The 18,083-nt window shown below is 43.8% G+C and overlaps 1 protein-coding gene across 5 annotated transcripts in view; it reads left to right on the top strand.

Annotated features, from left to right (window-relative positions):
- The first annotated feature begins 1,070 nt into the window (after positions 1–1,070).
- Positions 1,071–18,083, top strand: part of HERPUD2 (HERPUD family member 2) — a 38,123-nt gene continuing 21,110 nt past the window's right edge. For 2 of the 5 annotated variants that reach the window (XM_069730216.1, XM_069730215.1), the window contains exons 1-3: positions 1,150–1,286; positions 6,991–7,342; positions 17,324–17,401. In XM_069730216.1, the coding sequence (XP_069586317.1) occupies positions 7,196–7,342; positions 17,324–17,401 (225 nt within the window). In that variant the 5' untranslated portion in view covers positions 1,150–1,286; positions 6,991–7,195. Of the gene's footprint in view, positions 1,287–6,990; positions 7,343–17,323; positions 17,402–18,083 lie in introns of all 5 variants that reach the window. The other 3 variants (XM_069730220.1, XM_069730217.1, XM_069730219.1) reach the window with 2 other exon arrangements.

Genomic DNA, 18,083 nt, shown 5'->3' with positions numbered 1-18,083 from the left:
GATCTCCTTCACTGACCCTCCCCATAATATACCCCCACACACGCTGCCCCTCCTCATAATATACCCACACACGCCGCCCCTCCCCATAATATACCCCCACCTACGCCGCCCCTCCCCATAATTAATGTCCTCCATAATATCCCTTTCGCTGACTCTCCCTATATTATACACCACCCCTCCCCAAAACATACCTCCTCTCCCCATAATATCCCGCCTACTGTACCTCTCCATAATGTCCCCCACATACTGTGCCTAGTCTCTATAATGTCCTCCCGCCACACTGCCCGTCTGAGAACACACTCTCATGCACACACACTCACACACAGACACACTCCTACATGGAAAATACTAAAACCCTATGTGTGTGTTACTCTGCTTCAAATAGAGTGAAGTGGAAAGGAAAACTAAATTAAGAAAATTAAACTGTAAAAAAAATCTAAAATAGGCATAGGTATAGATGAATACGACTAAAATATCTAAAGATCAGGGGCGGACACAGACAGCCTGGGGCCCCTGTGCAGGAAATGTGTCTGGGCCCCCCTCCTTTTAAGGCGACAAATATATATATATATATATAAAACTATAGATTAATATGGCACATAGGGTTTTAGTATGCACCCACAGCACATACTCTGCCCACTGCCACCCACAGGACATACTCTGCCCCCTACAGGGTGTACTCTGCCCCCTCTGCAGCCCACAGGACATCCTCTGCCCCCTACAGCTCATACTCTGCCCCCTCTGCCGCCCACAGCACATACTCTGCCCCCTACAGCTCATCCTCTGCCCCCTCTGCCGACCACAGCACATACTCTGCCCCCTCTGCAGCCCGCAGGACAAACTCTGCCCCCTCTATGCCCATAGGATATACTCTGCCCCCTACAGCTCATCCTCTGCCCCCTCTGCCGCCCACAGCTCATCCTCTGCCCCCTCTGCCGCCCACAGCTCATCCTCTGCCCCCTCTGCCGCCCACAGCTCATCCTCTGCCCAGGCTCCGTGCCCCGTAACTGGAGATCAGAAAATGATGCTCCGCCGCCCTCTAGTGGTCGCTCTCTGTACAGCACCGCAGCGCTGCCACTCGCGCTCTTTACGTCTGACGGCGAGCTGGGGGAGGCGGCCCGGCTTACAGGACGTCCTGCTCTGCCGGGTGGAGCCTGTGACGTCATTCCGTCAGACGCCCGGCCAGAGTCCCTCCCTGTTTGTGCAGCTGTGTCCGGGGAAGGGACACAAGGACCCGGAGGAGGTGTCTGGGGAGACGGCGTCAGGAGACAACAAGGAGCTTCCAGGTAATGCGGCAGTCAGTGCCCTGATGGTGGGCAGATGAGGGCACAGGTCCCCATAGGGATATGGTGGAGTGATGCCAACACTGCCGTGACCTGGCCACTGAGCAGACCCAGTCCATAGCCAGCAGTGTGCCATGGCCCTGTGCCACTACCTGGTGCACGTAGGGAGATGGCTTCACTTTTGACATTTTTGATGCCATATTACTTGCCATTATTTAGTGGCATTTGTCTTAAGGGCTTCACTGTGGAAAACCCCTATAGGTAGGGGCAGAAATAATAAACTTTGTACGAGCCTCTGAGCCCAGTGATTGTCTGCAGCGGTCACGTGTACCTGTGATGTCACAGCCTGTATGAGCAGCGGCACATATGGGAACTCTCAGCTTTTCTGTCACTGAAGCAGAGCAAGGAATGAATCCGTGTGGCAGATCTGTGACCGGTCAGAGAGCAGCGGCGCCTGGTGACCCAGAGCGTCATCGTGGCATCCGTGGGGTCCAGCTTTATTCCTGGGTGAAATGGCGTGGCACTCTGCACCTTTTATGCATCTGAAACGCGGGTCCTCGCCTCTCTGGCTCTGCTACTGTACTATCTGCAGCGGTGACCTCACAACTACAGCACACATCACTGCTGCAGCCAATCACTGCGCTCATGGGCTCTGCCGATGTAGTCGGTCAAAAGAATGTTGTAACATGGCCAATCCACAAGTGGTTAAAGGCGTCATCCACTATGGAACAACCATTTATTGATGGACTCGTGGTGCTGCATTAAAAAAAAAAATAAAACCTATACTTACGTCATTGACCTCTGATCTCGGCCCTGTGTCCCCGAACGGTCTCCTGACAGTCACATGACCGCTGCATCCAATCAGCACCTCCTAAACAGCTGCAGCCTACATAATTACATCCAAGTGGCAGAAACACTGTGGAACACGGAAGGCCGGCGTGCTGTACACTGGGGTGAATGAAAACCCTGCAAGATATATTAGGAGGCCATGACCCTGAATACATCTGGTGCTCTGCATGCAGCATATAGTAATCAGAGCTATGACAACAGTAGCCACAGAAGTGGACAACCGGGCTCGCTCACATTACCGTATAAACCATTGAAGTGTAACTAGCGAAGAATGGACCCTGAACGCTGCAAGCAGCGTTCGAGGTCCGTCTGAAAATAACGGGACATCGCTGACACATGCCAAAAATGGCATGCGTTAGCGATCCATAAGCACATTGCGGTCAATGGGTGCGCTAACGGATCCGTTACATAGCGTTAATTGCGCCAATTTCACCATGTAACGGATTCCGTTAGCGGACACCCACTAGCGCAATGTGAACCCAGCTTAATGTGAGAAAACCCAGCAGCGCACTCTGACCAATGTTAGTAAATGAATCCCGGTACAAGGACCATACGTGTGCCATCTGATTTCTTTTTGTATGCACTTCTCATAGGAAACCTGAAATTTCATCAGCCAAATGCAGTAAATTCACAGTGTGAACCGTCAGAATAGAGTGATGGAAAGGTGTCAGTGAGATATGATTATTGCTTTTATGTGTGTAGTTTTCTGTACATGTCTTTAATAAATAAAAGAAAAAAGTGGCGTAGGCCCCCATTATTTTTTATTAATAACCAGCTGAGGGAAAGCAGACAGCTGTGAGCTGGTGTTGTTGTTCTGGAAAGTGGGCCGTAAACATGGAGCTTCCCAGCCTATTAATGTCAGCTCATGGCTGCCTACTTGGCCTTGACTGGTTATTTAAAAAGAGAGGACCCCCCCAAAAAAATGACTTGGGGACCCCCCTATTTTTAATATTCAACAAATGACAAGCAGACCCCTGCAGGCTGATATTAGTAGGCTGGGAAGGGGCCATGGATATTGTCTCCCTCCCAAAGTAATAACACCAGCCCTCAGTCGCCCCTGAAATGGCGCATCCAGGGGTTATGATCACCATTTATGTTTGTGTAGTGTATGGTTCTACTCTATTTTCATGTGTGCCTTCCCTCTAGTTATGGACTCTGATTGTCTTGCCATTCTTTTTATTACCTATAACTGAGGTGACATTAGTGCACTGGCTGTGTGCGCACACTACATATAGTAGTGGCTGTACTTTCATGGATATTATGTCTGCAGTTTATGCATTTTATATGATTACAATCCTGATCATATGGCGACAGAGAGGCCCATAGTTTCCCCACCCTGACACATTGTTGATGATTTGCTGTCCTAGACACTTGAGCCTTTTCTGTTTTGGCTTATGACTTTTTGTTATGTATTATGCCTTGTATTGTTATAATAAACCTATTTTTGTATATTTCTGGACCAGGACTCCGTGTTTTGTGTAGGAATAAAGCCTGATATTAGTAAGCTGGGAAGGGGCCATGGATATTGTCTCCCTCCCAAACTAATAACACCAGCCCTCAGCCGTCCCTGAAATGGCACATCCATTAGTTGCGCCATTCTGGCGCTTAGCCTTGGTTCTTCCCGCTTGCCCTGGTGCGTTGGCAATCGGGGTAATGGTTTTAGGGTTGTCTGCTATTTTATGTCCGAAGACATCAAGCCTAGATGTTAGTAAAGGAAAAACGCACACAGAGAAAAGTCCTTTAATTGTACAAAACAATCCCCGACCCTCTTTTACCCATTTATTACTATTCAAAAATAAAATCCAAATGTGTCAGCTGTAAATCCATAATCGGAATGTCCCACGATGGTCCCAGGCTACATTCACAGGCTGTGGTGAGCGGTGACATGAGTAATGGAGCTGGTGCACACAGACAGTAGCCCTTGAATCCGGCTGACATCAGTTAGGTTTTCCCAGTTCACAGCCGATGAATTGTGGTAGCCTCACTGACGTCACCGCTCGCAGCGTGGGAAATTACTGCAGGCTCTCACTATCGTATCTATCCATTTTGGGTTACATACAATCTTTTTGTTGCCATTTACTCCAATGTGGCGGTGACCCAAAAGTAATACTGGCAGATTGTTTTCTTATTACACTGTTTATTGGATTAATTCTTTTATATTCTGATAGACCGGGTGTTTCAGAATGCAGCAATACCCAATGTGTTTTTTTTTATTTTTTATTTTGAATGGGGCAAAAAGGAGGTGATTTAAACTTTTTACATTTTTAAAAACACTTTTTTCACTTGCTGCCTCCAATGGTCTCCTTAGGAGACTTGACGCTGCGATCATCCGATCACTTGTGCTACACATAGCAGGGCTTCAGAATTGATCATCTTTGCGCACTGGCCACTGGGCTTCTCTTGTAGCAGAGTGGCAATGACACACAGGGGTCTACTGCAGACCCCAGGTTGTCATGCCAACCCATTGGTGCCCCTTGTTTATGTGAGAGACAGGGGCACCGATGGGCGGGATTAGTAATGCGCTTCCAGTGTGGCCATGTTAGGCTACGTTCACATTTGCGTTGTGCGATGTTGCGTCGGAGACGCAACGCACAACGCAAACAAAAACGCAACAAAACGCACGCTAAAATGCAGCGTTTTGCGACGCATGCGTCCTTTTTTGCCGAAATTTGGATGCAAATAAAATGCAACTTGCTGCGTTTTCTGCGCCCCATGCTTGCGGCAAAAAAACCGCATGCGTCGCAAAACGCAGCACAACGCATGTCCATGGGCCCCCCATGTTAAATATAGGGGCGCATGACGCATGCGTCGCCGCGGCTGCGCCCGACGCAACCGCGCAAAACGCTAATGTGAACGTAGCCTAAAATGCCGCATTCGGAGATTGGCAGCAGCATTTAACATGTTACCATCCGAGGGTGGATCACTATTCCGCACCCATCTACCAGCTGTCATGTGCTAGAAAACGTGGGCTCAGCGCCCGAATCAACAGGGGGAGGCAACCTATGATGTATGTATGTCAGCACACTGACTGTTCACGCTAAGTACCACTGCTCGGTGCTTCATGGCAGGAACAGTCATTTATATACACCTTCCCACCTGCTTGGTTTCAATCTATCGTCTCCCACCCTCTTCTTTGATTGACAGCTCTAGTTTCATAGAGCCAGAGAAGAGTGGAGGTAGGTGGGAACTAAGCAGGTGGGAAGGGGTATTCAAAGGATTGGCCAACCTGTAGCACTGAGCGCCTGTACTTGTTTTGAACAGCCATTCTGTGCAGACCGAATCCCTTTAAAAAACTTAAAGGGAAAGACCTGTCAGTCACTGGTAGCAGGAGAGGAGAAGCCGCCACGGACCTGCCAGTCCAACTAGTCTATTGAGCAGCTCAGTCTCTGCGCTTTTAAAGTTTGATTTTCCCTGAAAGCAGTGTTTAAGGGAAAAACATACATTAGGTGAAATCCTTAGCCAGTGCCTGATAAATGCCACCCGATCCGTGGGCAGAAGATATCAGCTGACACGTTAACTTTAATATCATGGAGTTGTTTAGAGCATGCTGCTACTCAGAAATGGAGCAGTACTGTTATTAAAGGGAACCTATTGTCAGTTCTTGTGTGAACCAATGCCACCATCTTTCTGAGCGCCTGTATTGCATTACACCAATGTGCGCATCACTCCCCACCATCTACCCCCTTGTATACCACCAGGAATACCTTTTGTATTTTCCCTGCGCTGTATGTAAATGCTTTTGGTCCGGTCTGATGTGCTCTGCCTGCAGTAGGGCAGAGCAAAGTGCGCCTGAGCAAGCGACATTGGTTACGTGCAGGCGCGAGGTCTTCCGGCTATGCGGATTACTCCACATCACTGAAAGCCGGAGGATGGCTTTTTGGGGCAAGGAGGCAGCACAAATGGTGAGATGAAGATGCCCATCGGACCGAACCAAAAACATTTACATACAGGAATATACAAAGGTATTTTTGGTGATATACGGGGGCTGAGTTAAAGGATGATGGCCACATTTTAATGCAATGCAGGCGCTCAGAAAGGTGGTGGCATTGGTTCAGACACTCAACTGGTGACAGGTTCTCTTTAAACTTGTGTAGCCCCATCCTTGTAACCCAATAAACCTTCTATTGGCAGAGTTAAAGAAGCCACACTCTGTAAAGTTTTTTTTTTATTTATTTATTTTTCATTAAATTTGTGCTTTTTGTGTGTGTATTAATATACTCACTGCCTTCTCTGGAATCCTCTCCCCCGTTCTTCTCCACTCGATGATGCTGCCAATCTTAAGGCTGTCGGATGCCTTGGTAATGTAGGGCTATGGGGCCTTGTTTTGACTCTCTAAAAGTCGCTTCCAGGTCACGCTGCTCTGTGTGACCCAGAAGAGTCTGTGGAGGGGTCTTTTCAGACCGCAGCAGTCAATTTATCTTGTGGAGTCTCCGCAAGATAAATATCACCTGTACAATGTATTGAACGCGGTGATTCCGCACAGTTCAGTGCACATGCGGATTCACCTGTGTTCAAAAGCCGGCAGCGCTCTGGACACAGCAGACGTGTTGCGGCCAAAGCTCTGCCGATTACGGACCGTGGGAACGTACCCTGTGGGCTTCCTCCGGTTTTATCTCGCACTCCAAAGACATACTGATAGGGAACTTTGATTGTGAGCCGCAATGGGGACAGTGATGATTATGTATGTAAGCAATGCATAATAATAAGCATGGGGTGTGTCCATTTCACCTTTCACCGGTTTTACAATCTAATATGGTATTGAGTATATTTATCAATTATGTTCATCTTACTGTATTTCACTCCAAACTACACTTTACAATATATCATTGAATGTCTTTTTATTTTTTATTCTTTGTAGGTCTCTATGGAGAAACCGCTTCTAAAGATCTCTTAATGGGCAGTCATATTGCTCGGCGTGCTCTACGCTTCTTCATTGCTGCCACTTGTGAAGTCTGTGACGCTACAGTGATGTGACAAAACACGGGGGGAGTTGACAATGGCGCTGGCTTTTTGAAATACTGGGGGTTTGGAAAAGGACTGGCCTGGAAAGTTTATCAATTGCCATGGAACAAGCCGTGATGGATAACCCTGTTACTTTGGTAATTAAGGCTCCTAATCAGAAATATGATGACCAAACCATTTACTGCTTCCTAGACTGGACAGTGGAGAAACTAAAAACTCATCTCTCTAAGGTCTACCCCAGCAAACCGGTAGGTATTGTACTCCTTGCAAATGCTCGGACCACTGCTGACAGTACAGGTCAGCATTGATTAGTAGCCTTTTAAAGGACAGGGCATCGTATATCAAAATGAGGGGATATTTGAAATATAAGCCATTGTAATAATGTGTCAGCAAAGCTTTTGAGATGTCTGATTCGTAACAAAACCTAAAAGTGGTTCTGGCAACACTCAGTAGGCTGGTCATGCTTATTAATTGCCAGAGTCCAATCCACATGAAAAGTACACAAGCAGGATGGTTAAATTTTCCAAATTGCAGATGAAATGATCAGTTTTATACAAAAGGTTTCAAGAGTAAAGTGTGCCAAATTCAAGAGTCTGAGAAATAAAATGATACCCCTCACTGTCTCCCAACAGTAGTATGAAAGGAAAAGCATGAGCCTTCATACATCTTTTGGCAGACGGAATATAACGACGTAGAAGCAAACTTTTTTTTTTTATCTCCAAACATTTTACATATTGTACTAAAACTATAAATTTAGCATTGCCTTAGACATGCTGATCTACAGAATAAGGTTAACTTTTTATTCATGCAGCAAATTCTTGAATGTTAAAGTGTTTTTTCCGGGACTTTTTAAATATTTCAAATGGTGCTATGAACCAACAGGCAGGTAGTTGGTGCCTATCTCTTCTGGCTCTGAGCTGTCACATACCGTTCCTGCTGGTGATTTTGTAACTTCTAATGACGTCACGTCAACATACAGTAGCAGCACCTTCACGTCTGCTCTGTTGACGGGGCGTTTCTGCCAATGTTCTGCTGATGGACAGTGGGGAGCCAGCTGTTAATCAGATGTCTGCAGAGGTTAAGGAGGCTGGAAGAGGAGGATCTGCGCGGTTGACAAGGGATGAAATGAAGCAGGGGGATTGCAGGCTGAGCCAGCAGAGATGTCCCTCAATAGAACAGGCAGGTAGCTGGTTTTTAGCACTATAAGCAACAATATTAAAAGTCCTGGACAGCCCCTTTAAAAAGCAGCAGAATTGCTGTTTTTTTCCCCTCTCAATAAAGAATTAACAAGTTGGGTATTAAAGGGTAACGATCATGTCAGATGGGCCCATTAATCTGTCCCTTAATAGCATTACAAAGATGTATGGCTTCCTTAGGAGCCGCATTTTGGTCGTAGACTTGTGCCGATGCAGCTACAGTCTCCACTCAAACTTTGCCAGCCGGCTCTACAGTGCATCAGTGCAGAGCGAGCTGTATCTCAGTCGGGCTTACAGTTATGGCTGGTAGATGGCACAGGAGTTGTGCCATCGGCAGCAAGAGCCAGCTGCAATACATAGCTGAGCTCCTGCAGCATGTACGGAGACCAGATAGCGGCATGTGATGAGTTTGACAAACAGAGATCCCTCTGTCTGTCAGTTCATCGGCACCCCCACAATGCGATCGCTGGGCACCAACAGGTTGCTTTTGTTACAGCAGGCATGACAATGGCCTTCGGCTGAGGGTTATAACAGACACAATCAAATCTCAGGTAATGCACTGTGCAGCAAAGGCCGTGACTCGGTTCACGGGTTTAAGTCCCTTTTAGGGACAAGTGCTTATTTTAAGAAAGGGGAAAAAACAATGTTTTTAATGATTTATTTGTTAAACCCAACCCCTTTCCAAAAACTGCACATTTGATATTGTCATATTCGTAGCGATACTATATATGTTTTTATCCCATATTCTAAACATAGTTGTGAAACTATAAAATAGTCATTTGGAGAACCTTGTCTTAAAAACAAAAAATAAAATAAAAAATTTGATCAAAAACTTATTTCAAATTGGTATCAATAAAGACTAGAATGTTTTGTGTAATGAAATCAGAAAACGTTGGAGTTCTCAAAATATGGCTACCAACATTTTTTTAAAGTGATTTTTATTGTGAAAAAGTAACATTACTTGACACTTTTGGGGTCAAAATGATTGCTACACATCTTGAGGGGTAAGTTTCCAACATGGGGTCACTTCTGTACTAATACCTGTACAACATAAGGTTTCAGCTGTGCTCCTACCTTAGAGGCTCTGCATTTGCAACATCACAACATGAAACCAGTCTAGCAAATTTTGTACTCCAAAAGCCAAATGGAGCTCCTTACCTTCTGAACCCAGCAATGTGCCCAAACAGTAGTGTACCACCACATATAGGGTATTGCCGTACTCAGGAGAGATTCGTACTCCTGTGTTCTAGACTAGAGATCAGCAAATATTTTAATATTCAGTTCAGATTACGATCGCCATATTTGCTGAACGTAGCCGAATGCCATTAGAGTAAATGGGAGTACAGATGAGCGAATATGTTTGTAAATGATCGTCAAACATAAATTCAGCATGAATATTTGGATTCAACAATTTCCCGAACATATTCGCTCACCTCATCTCTATTCTAAACACAGGTAATATAAGCTAATAGAGATGAGCAAATTGACTAGATACCAATCCAATTTGTGTTGGGTTTTCAGGACCTCGCAGAACCTGGTGAATTTGAACAATTTGTGATTCACATTGTGTGCATTATTTAAAATGACCTACTGCTATTTTACACATTGCAAAATTTGTAAGTTTGTATCAACCAGAAATGGCTCCTATGACCTTGGGTACAGCCAAGCAGACTTCACCATAATGCACTATATGCAGCTATCACATGGTGCATGACAGTCTGTATAATAGCTGAAGCAGGAAATGCAGTAGCCATTTTGTGGTGAATCTGGATAGTGACAGCTGGGATAGGGAGATAAAGGCATAAGATTAGAAAAAAAACTGTACAGATAGTGTTTTAAAGGGTCCGGTCCAAATCGATAAGTCTGTAGTCACACAGAGTGACTGCAGACTTATGAATTCCACAGCACACGAATTGTGCACTGCGAGGATTCGCTGATTTCTGACCTGGAACCGGAGGATATGGCTGAGTTATACTTGTTCTCTGCCAGTAGATGTGATCTTGTTCCATACATTTGTATTGAGCGAGGCAGCGTCACGTCTACTAATGTGGCCAACTAGAGGGCACTGCCTCGCTCCAATCAAGTGTATGGAACGAGGCCGTGCCCACTTGCTGGGATTATGTAAGACTCATACATGCCCTCCGGTCCTGTGTCAGGACCAGTCAAATCTCTGCAGTGCGTGTGCTGATGGGAATTTATCAATCTGCAGTCTAACAGAGTAACTGCAGATTTATCGATTTGGACTGGACAGCCCATTTAACCCTTATGAAGATGGTTGTGTGGTTTTGGTTATTTATCTGTTAGCCCATTGTCAGATTTAGTGTAGCCAGGGCTCCAGGCAGTTTATAGTGCGCCCAGCCCCATCCAGCACCTGATGCATCATGTGACATGTCAGGCAACATTTTGGAAGGTCACGTGATGAACGCAGGTGTTCTGTAGTACACTTGTTGGCGTTAGGAAATAGAGGGAGTGGTGTATCACCATATTTTTTTCCCTGTGTATCGCGTATTACATAACAATAAATATTATATGGTAAGGGACAATGCTATGCATAAGGAGAAGGTTTGCTATATAATATGGGACAGCGTTAATCAAACCAAGATGGGATGCTAGGTAATAAGCGCTAGAGTTGGGTCAGTAGTCTCTGGCTGCTGTATGGGAGTTCCATGATTCTCCTGCCTTCTGGGATCCCTGCCGTGGCCTTTGTATAGCTGTGATATCATTGCAGCATGATACACGCCAACCCAGCCAATCAAGTCATGCCGAGAATCTTGGAAGATAAGACTTGCGAGCCACCTGTCTGGTGGCCAGAAACCACTGACCTTGGCCGATGGACTGTAATCTCCTTAGTCAGTCCACCCAACTATAGACCGCACTATACAAAACAAGAGGGGACGCTGTGTATAAGGGAGTTTATTTTTACAATCAAGCGTATTTGCGTCCATTATACAGTATAGACTTAGAATAAAAATTTTCATCCAATAACTCACTACTGATGTTTGTCTTGTCTGATTTGAGCCATTTTCTTTTCTTCTCAATATTGGCAAACCATGTCAACAACTTAAAGCTGTGACTCGGTCACTGCAGAGATTTGGCCAACTCCTCATGCCCTTGAAAATATGAAGTTCACGTGTGTGTGTGTGTGTGTGTAAATTTTTTTTCCTTCTACCCTGCACTGCTGAATAAAAATATGCACCACACCATTAATATGTAATTAGCCACTGGTCGACCCACTATTCAAAATATAAACGGACAAGCCAGCACTGTGCCCCCGTTAACTATATTTAGTCACTCCCCCCTAATAAAAGTATAAATTAGCCACTGAACTTTTTCCCTCAATACATTAACCAGTCCGCACCCCCCCATTTCACTATATGTCCTCTTCCACCCCATTTCTGATACCTTTATGTCCTCTCCCTCCCATTTCATTAAAATGCATAAACCGCTTACCTCTCCTGATGATCCCCCACATTCCCCAGTGGCTCTGCTTTCCTCAGTGGTATAGGCCTAGTGGTATAAGCCAGCAGGTATGGGCTGCATTATGCAGCCAGTGCGAAGACGTCAACATCGGGAGAGTCCAAGAGAGAGCTTTGGGCGAGAAGTCAAGAATGGCTTCTTTCAGCTACAATACGGTTCTCTCTTCCTGCTTGAGAAGCTACAGGATTGCTCTTTGCCCAGCAAAGTTTGCTGCCTATGGTGGCAAAAACAAAAAATTACTATGAGGATGAGGGGATACTCTGGCCATGAGACCCACCGGAGCCTTGGACCTCATGCAGCAACTAATATTGCCTACATTATATTCCGCTCCTGAATTTACCAGTATCCATGTTTGTTGTCACTTTAGCACTATTAAGGCTTTGTTAGCGATTGATGGAGAATGGATACGATGCTAGGAGATTTCAGAGAGCGTCGCATACATCTTTTCAGGGTACTTGAAGTTTTGCTGTTTTTTCTTTGTCAATGCGGGAACTAGCAAAAGATTCATCTGTCTGCGGTAAATAATGGAGACAGCACTCTGAAATTTAGGGGAATATGCTAAATAAAATTGGGACCAAGATGTGGCAATTTGTATAAAAGACTTTTATAAAAAGCAGAGCTGTGGAGTCAGTAAACCAAACCACCAAATCTGACTCCCGACTCCACAGAGCTGCCTCACTGCTGAACATGTACATAAAGTGCAGCACAGATTCATCTCCACTAAAAACCAAAATCTTTAGATCAGTGACAGAACAGACATTTATAGCACATTTCATAACTGTCACAAATTCTTATGAAAATATTTACAACACGTCGTACATTGTACCCAATTTGTTATATATTGTCAATCAGTAGCATAGCTACCGAGGGGGCCATCGCCCCGTGCTCTGAGGGGACCTATCCGCAGCACGCTGATGCGGCCCCTGAGTAGGCGGCTGGGGGCCCGGTGTCAGCAGTGGGCTCCCTGCCCATCACCGCAGGTTCAGCTATATCGGCATCTATCCGATACAGCTGACTGCATTGATGAGAGAAGGAAGCATTATGCGCCTTCTCCCACCATCCCCCTGTCAGTCTGACGTCGCAGACACCGACCGGGGGTTGCGATGTCACTATTTGGCGCCCGCAGTCCGGAGATGTGCAGGCGCTCAGAGCAGCAGAAGAACCAGGAGGAAGGGAGGTGAGTATTGTATTTTTTTTTTCTTTTTTATGGGGGTGCATCATGTTAGTCTGCCTATGGAGGGTGTATTATACTGTAGAGGATGCCTATGGGGATGCAATATAGTATACAGGCTGGCTATGGGGATGCAAAATAGAATATTGCACCCCCCATAGGCAGCCTGTATCGTATATTGCATCCCCATAGGTAGCCTGTATAGTGTAATGCATCCCCATAGGCAGCCTGTATAGTATATTCAATATACAGTATAGTACTATACAGGCTGTCTATGGGAATGCTATATAGTATACAGGCTGCCTATGGGAATGCTATATAGTATACAGGCTGCCTATGTGGTGCATTTTATTAGGGGCTGCATTATACTATAGAGTCTGCCTATGGGGAGTGCATTATACTATAGCATCTGCCTATGGGGGGTACGTTATACTATATGGAGGCCTATGGGGAATGCATTATACTATATTGAGGATTGTCTGGTGCGTTATACTATATGGAGGCTATTTAGGGGGCCATCATATAGTGTGGAGATTAGTGTTAGAGCTATCAAACTGTTTGAGGGATACTACGGGGTCAGTATAATACAGTGATGGGTCATCATATTGTGTAGAGGGGAGCTTTAAAGGGGGAGACTCGGGACATTATTAAATGTAAAGTGGGCACTTATTTTTATAGGGGAACTCAGGTTGCTGTGACTGTCAAAGGGGCACACAGGGTATTATTACTTTTTAGGGGACAAAATGTGGGCACTGTTTTCTAGGGCACTTGCACCCGGCATTACTATATTAGAATTGGACCATTTCATAACAACTCTAATTCTGACTCCACCAAAATGGACACTGACTCCACAGCCCTGATAAAAAGATGCATGGTGAATATAAGTAGACTAAAGCTAAAAGGACTGAATGAAGGCGTCTCTTATTCAGCCCTATTGTTAAATCTAGAATGAAATGGCAACCTGTCATTACCGTACTAATATTAGCTGTAAACACAGCCCTATAGTGGAATGTAAATGTGGAAGTATCAACTCAAAGGGAATCGGGAGGGAAGACTTTACTTTATTCTGGGGCGGACTGGTTCTTGCACTTTAGTTGTACATATACCCCATTCCATTTTATCATTTCTTTTCTCTTGGTTGAACTTGATGCACATTTTGTCTTATGTCAACTGTATGAACTATGTATTCTATGCAAAGGAGGTACACTAATATTTCACTTGGCCTAACATGATGCACTATAGAAGCTTCTGTGCAGAAAAATGATTTATCCAAAAAGTGCTGATAACCAATCATCCATGTCTTGATGTAAGAATAAAAAAGTGATAACAGATCATGTGATCACATTAAATATTAACAATGCATTAAATGCATTTAGTTATGGAATCAAAGTTGTCATTCAAAAAACCCACACATCTAAGGGTTCAGTTGGATATTGACTAATTTATAATGTAACATAGTAACAGTTAGTAAGGCCGCAAAAAGACATTTGTCCATCCAGTTCAGCCTATATTCCATCATAATAAATCCCCAGATCTACGTCCTTCTACAGAACCTAATAATTGTATGATACAATATTGTTCTGCTCCAGGAAGACATCCAGGCCTCTCTTGAACCCCTCGACTGAGTTCGCCATCACCACCTCCTCAGGCAAGCAATTCCAGATTCTCACCACCCTAACAGTAAAGAATCCTCTTCTATGTTGGTGGAAAAACCTTCTATCCTCCAGACGCAAAGAATGCCCCCTTGTGCCCGTCACCTTCCTTGGTATAAACAGATCCTCAGCGAGATATTTGTATTGTCCCCTTTTATACTTATACATGGTTATTAGATCGCCCCTCAGTCGTCTTTTTTCTAGACTAAATAATCCTAATTTCGCTAATCTATCTGGGTATTATAGTTCTCCCATCCCCTTTATTAATTTTGTTGCCCTCCTTTGTACTCTCTCTAGTTCCATTATATCCTTCCTGAGCACCGGTGCCCAAAACTGGACACCGTACTCCATGTGCGGTCTAACTAGGGATTTGTACAGAGGCAGTATAATGCTCTCATCATGTGTATCGAACAAAATCTCATTTGACTTGTTCCAAAAAAATACTTGTAGGAAAAAGAAAATAAATCCTATACCCATAAATCAGTTTGTGAATAATTACAGTACAGACCAAAAGTTTGGACACACCTTCTCATTCAAAGATGTTTCTGTATTTCCATGACTATGAAAATTGTAAATTCACACTGAAGGCATCAAAACTATGAATTAACACGTGGAATTATATATTTAACAAAAAAGTTAACCTCAGAAGCAGAGGTGACTCTTGGTCTTCCTTTCCTGGGGCAGTCCTCATGTGAGCTGGTTTCTTTGTAGTGCTTGATTGTTTTTGCAACTGCACTTGGGGACACTTTCAAAGTTTTCCCAATTTTTTGGACTGACTGACCTTCATTTCTTAAAGTAATGATGGCCACTAGTTTTTCTTTACTTAGAATTTGTATTATGGCAAGAAAAAAGCAGCTAACGGTCTATTCAGTAGGACTATCAGCTGTGTATCCACCAGACTTCTGCACAACACAACTGATGGTCCCAACCCCATTTATAAGGCAAGAAATCACTTATTAAACCTGACAGAGCACACCTGTGAAGTGAAAACCATTCCCGGTGACTACCTCTTGAAGCTCATCAAGAGAATGCCAAGAGTGTTCTAAGCAGTAATCAAAGCAAAGGGTGGCTACTTTGAAGAACCTAGAATATAAGACATAATTTCAGTTGTTTCACACTTTTTTAAGTATGTAATTCCACATGCGTTAATTTATAGTTTTGATGCCTTCAATGTGAATGTACATTTTTCAGTGTCATGAAAATACAGAAACATCTTTGAATGAGAAGGTGTCCAAACTTTTGGTCTGTACTGTATATTGTGAGCATAAAATGCATACAGTTCCTTTTGAAAATGTGCTCTCCTCTTCTGTATAGATCTTGGTCATTCGATAAGCTGACAAAGATACAAAATATCTCCATTACTTAATAAAATAAGTTATTTTCCGCTTTATCTGACTTAAACTTTGGATCCAATCTCTGGCAGCAGCACCCTGGTTTCCTAAAGGGGTATCATCTCTTTTTGCCCTTATTTATTCTTGCATCAATATTGGGAAGATGGGTGATCCTCTATTCACTATGCCAGAGTATTTGGAAATGAAAGACTTCATGCGAGTGCCACTCCTCGCTAGAAAGCAGCCTTAAGAGACAGATGACTATCAACTAATGGCCTAGTAGACTTGTCAATAAAGCTGTGGGAGTGTCTCGATCCTGTAACAGGATTGGTTGAGAGCAGATAAAGTCCTCTATGACATCAGAAACCTTGGAATTAAAGGTCCTGCTGTGGGATCCACAGTGCCGATTCCCCACTAACCCCTGAAGACTCAAGTGGTGAAACATGTAATTGGGGGCAAAGTTTTAAACAGCTTGTTGAGCTCAGTCAAACATTATAGAAATAAGGAGGTTGCATTGCAGACACCTCATCATTATATTCTTAAGTAGCAGAACTGAAGTGGTGGTACTCTCTGATAAAGAATCATTGTGTCATAGAATGCTGCTCTTCATATACTTCAGTTTCAAAACACTCTTGGTGATTGATCATTGTTACAATCAAAACTATATTTTATTTGTAAGTTGTTCCAGTGCAAGCACTTTATAACCGAGCAAGAAAGAGGGATTTTAGCTCAAGCACCTATGGACAGCTGAAATTGTAAAATGAAATTGCTTTAAGGTGCTCCTTCCACCTTCTAGGTTTTAAATTTGTCCTTTATAGATTTGGTTGACCTTTAAACAATCTAATAATTTATAGCAGCTATGTGCTCTAGTAGATTTCTACTATAATTTAGACCCATTTCTGTAAATCTGTGAGGCTGCAGTTTGCCCCACTCTCTACTCTAAGCCCACACACTCTTTTTGAAAAGTGGTGACCATGGCATAACACTGGAAAAAGTCTCAGTAAGCTACTACTGCTGTCGAGCCTGATGAAGGGCTGATCCTGAACTATTTATGCAAATTGTATCATACAAAATTGACGTACCTCAGTGGTGTTTAAAGTGATGACCTGGAGTAATGGTTTAGATTAAATTCACCTGCAGTTTGGAATGATAATCTATAACTTGTGTTTTCTTTAAGTCTGGCAAATTGGGCATCACCGTGCAATTAAAGTGGCTTTTGCATTAATTCAGACCTGTGATAAAGGCAGTATCTCATTGATGGCATTGATATGGTCTTTGCTATATATACTTGGATCATTGTGACTATTGAAACTATTATATTGTTAAATAATTATACCTTGGGTTATGTTTCCAAAGAATTCGGCTTAATACACTACAGTCTCATTTATTATGTTCCCTATAGCTAACCAAGGATCAACGGCTTGTATATTCTGGCAAACTCCTCCTTGATCACTTTTGTTTGAAAGATGTTCTCAGGAAAGTAAGTATTGATAATATTGCTGGGCATTCACCCCCTTTCATCCTTAACCAGTGTGTTGTCTGCAAGATGTATAACCCAGAGCGTTAAAGCATGCCAGCCAAAATACCATTATGTTGCAGGCTTGGATGATTTCTGAGTTGAACCTGTATTTGTGACCATTACCTCTGACTTCTGGTGAGTCAGAAGTTCGGGTTACAAAGTGGCGGCGCAAAACTAGAGCTGATCGATGGACGGCTGAAGATGGTGGCTGGTAAGTATAATTCTAGGGTTTGGGAACTTGGATTAGTTGTACCACTGTAGCTCTGAAAAAAAGCTGGAGTGGGGCTTTAAATACATGTATCTTAAAAACCTGATTTTATGCAATAGGTCATTTATTGGCTTACCTAGCTATAATGTTAATTCATGTTAAGTTCTAAGATCCCCCATCGATCACTTAAAAGCATTGCACTGATGCACTAGTTTATGCTCTCAGCAGCTCAGCTTACCCTGAGAGATATTCATATCTATATTTTATATCTAGCTCCGAGTGAGCGGAGCACTGCTGATTGTATATCTAATGGAGACTACTTGGATGTCCCTTCACATGACCCACCATGCACTCCAGGGTGAAGGCTTTACTAGCAAAGTAGAGTGGAGAAAATCTACACTGATCTGACGTGGCATATAACGTGGTTTCCAAAAT

The sequence above is a fragment of the Ranitomeya imitator genome, chromosome 6, assembly GCF_032444005.1.
Source record: "Ranitomeya imitator isolate aRanImi1 chromosome 6, aRanImi1.pri, whole genome shotgun sequence".
Classification (NCBI taxonomy): Eukaryota; Metazoa; Chordata; class Amphibia; order Anura; family Dendrobatidae; genus Ranitomeya; species Ranitomeya imitator.
The sequence above is the reverse complement of the archived record's forward strand: the minus strand, read 5'-3'. Positions and strand labels throughout refer to the sequence as shown.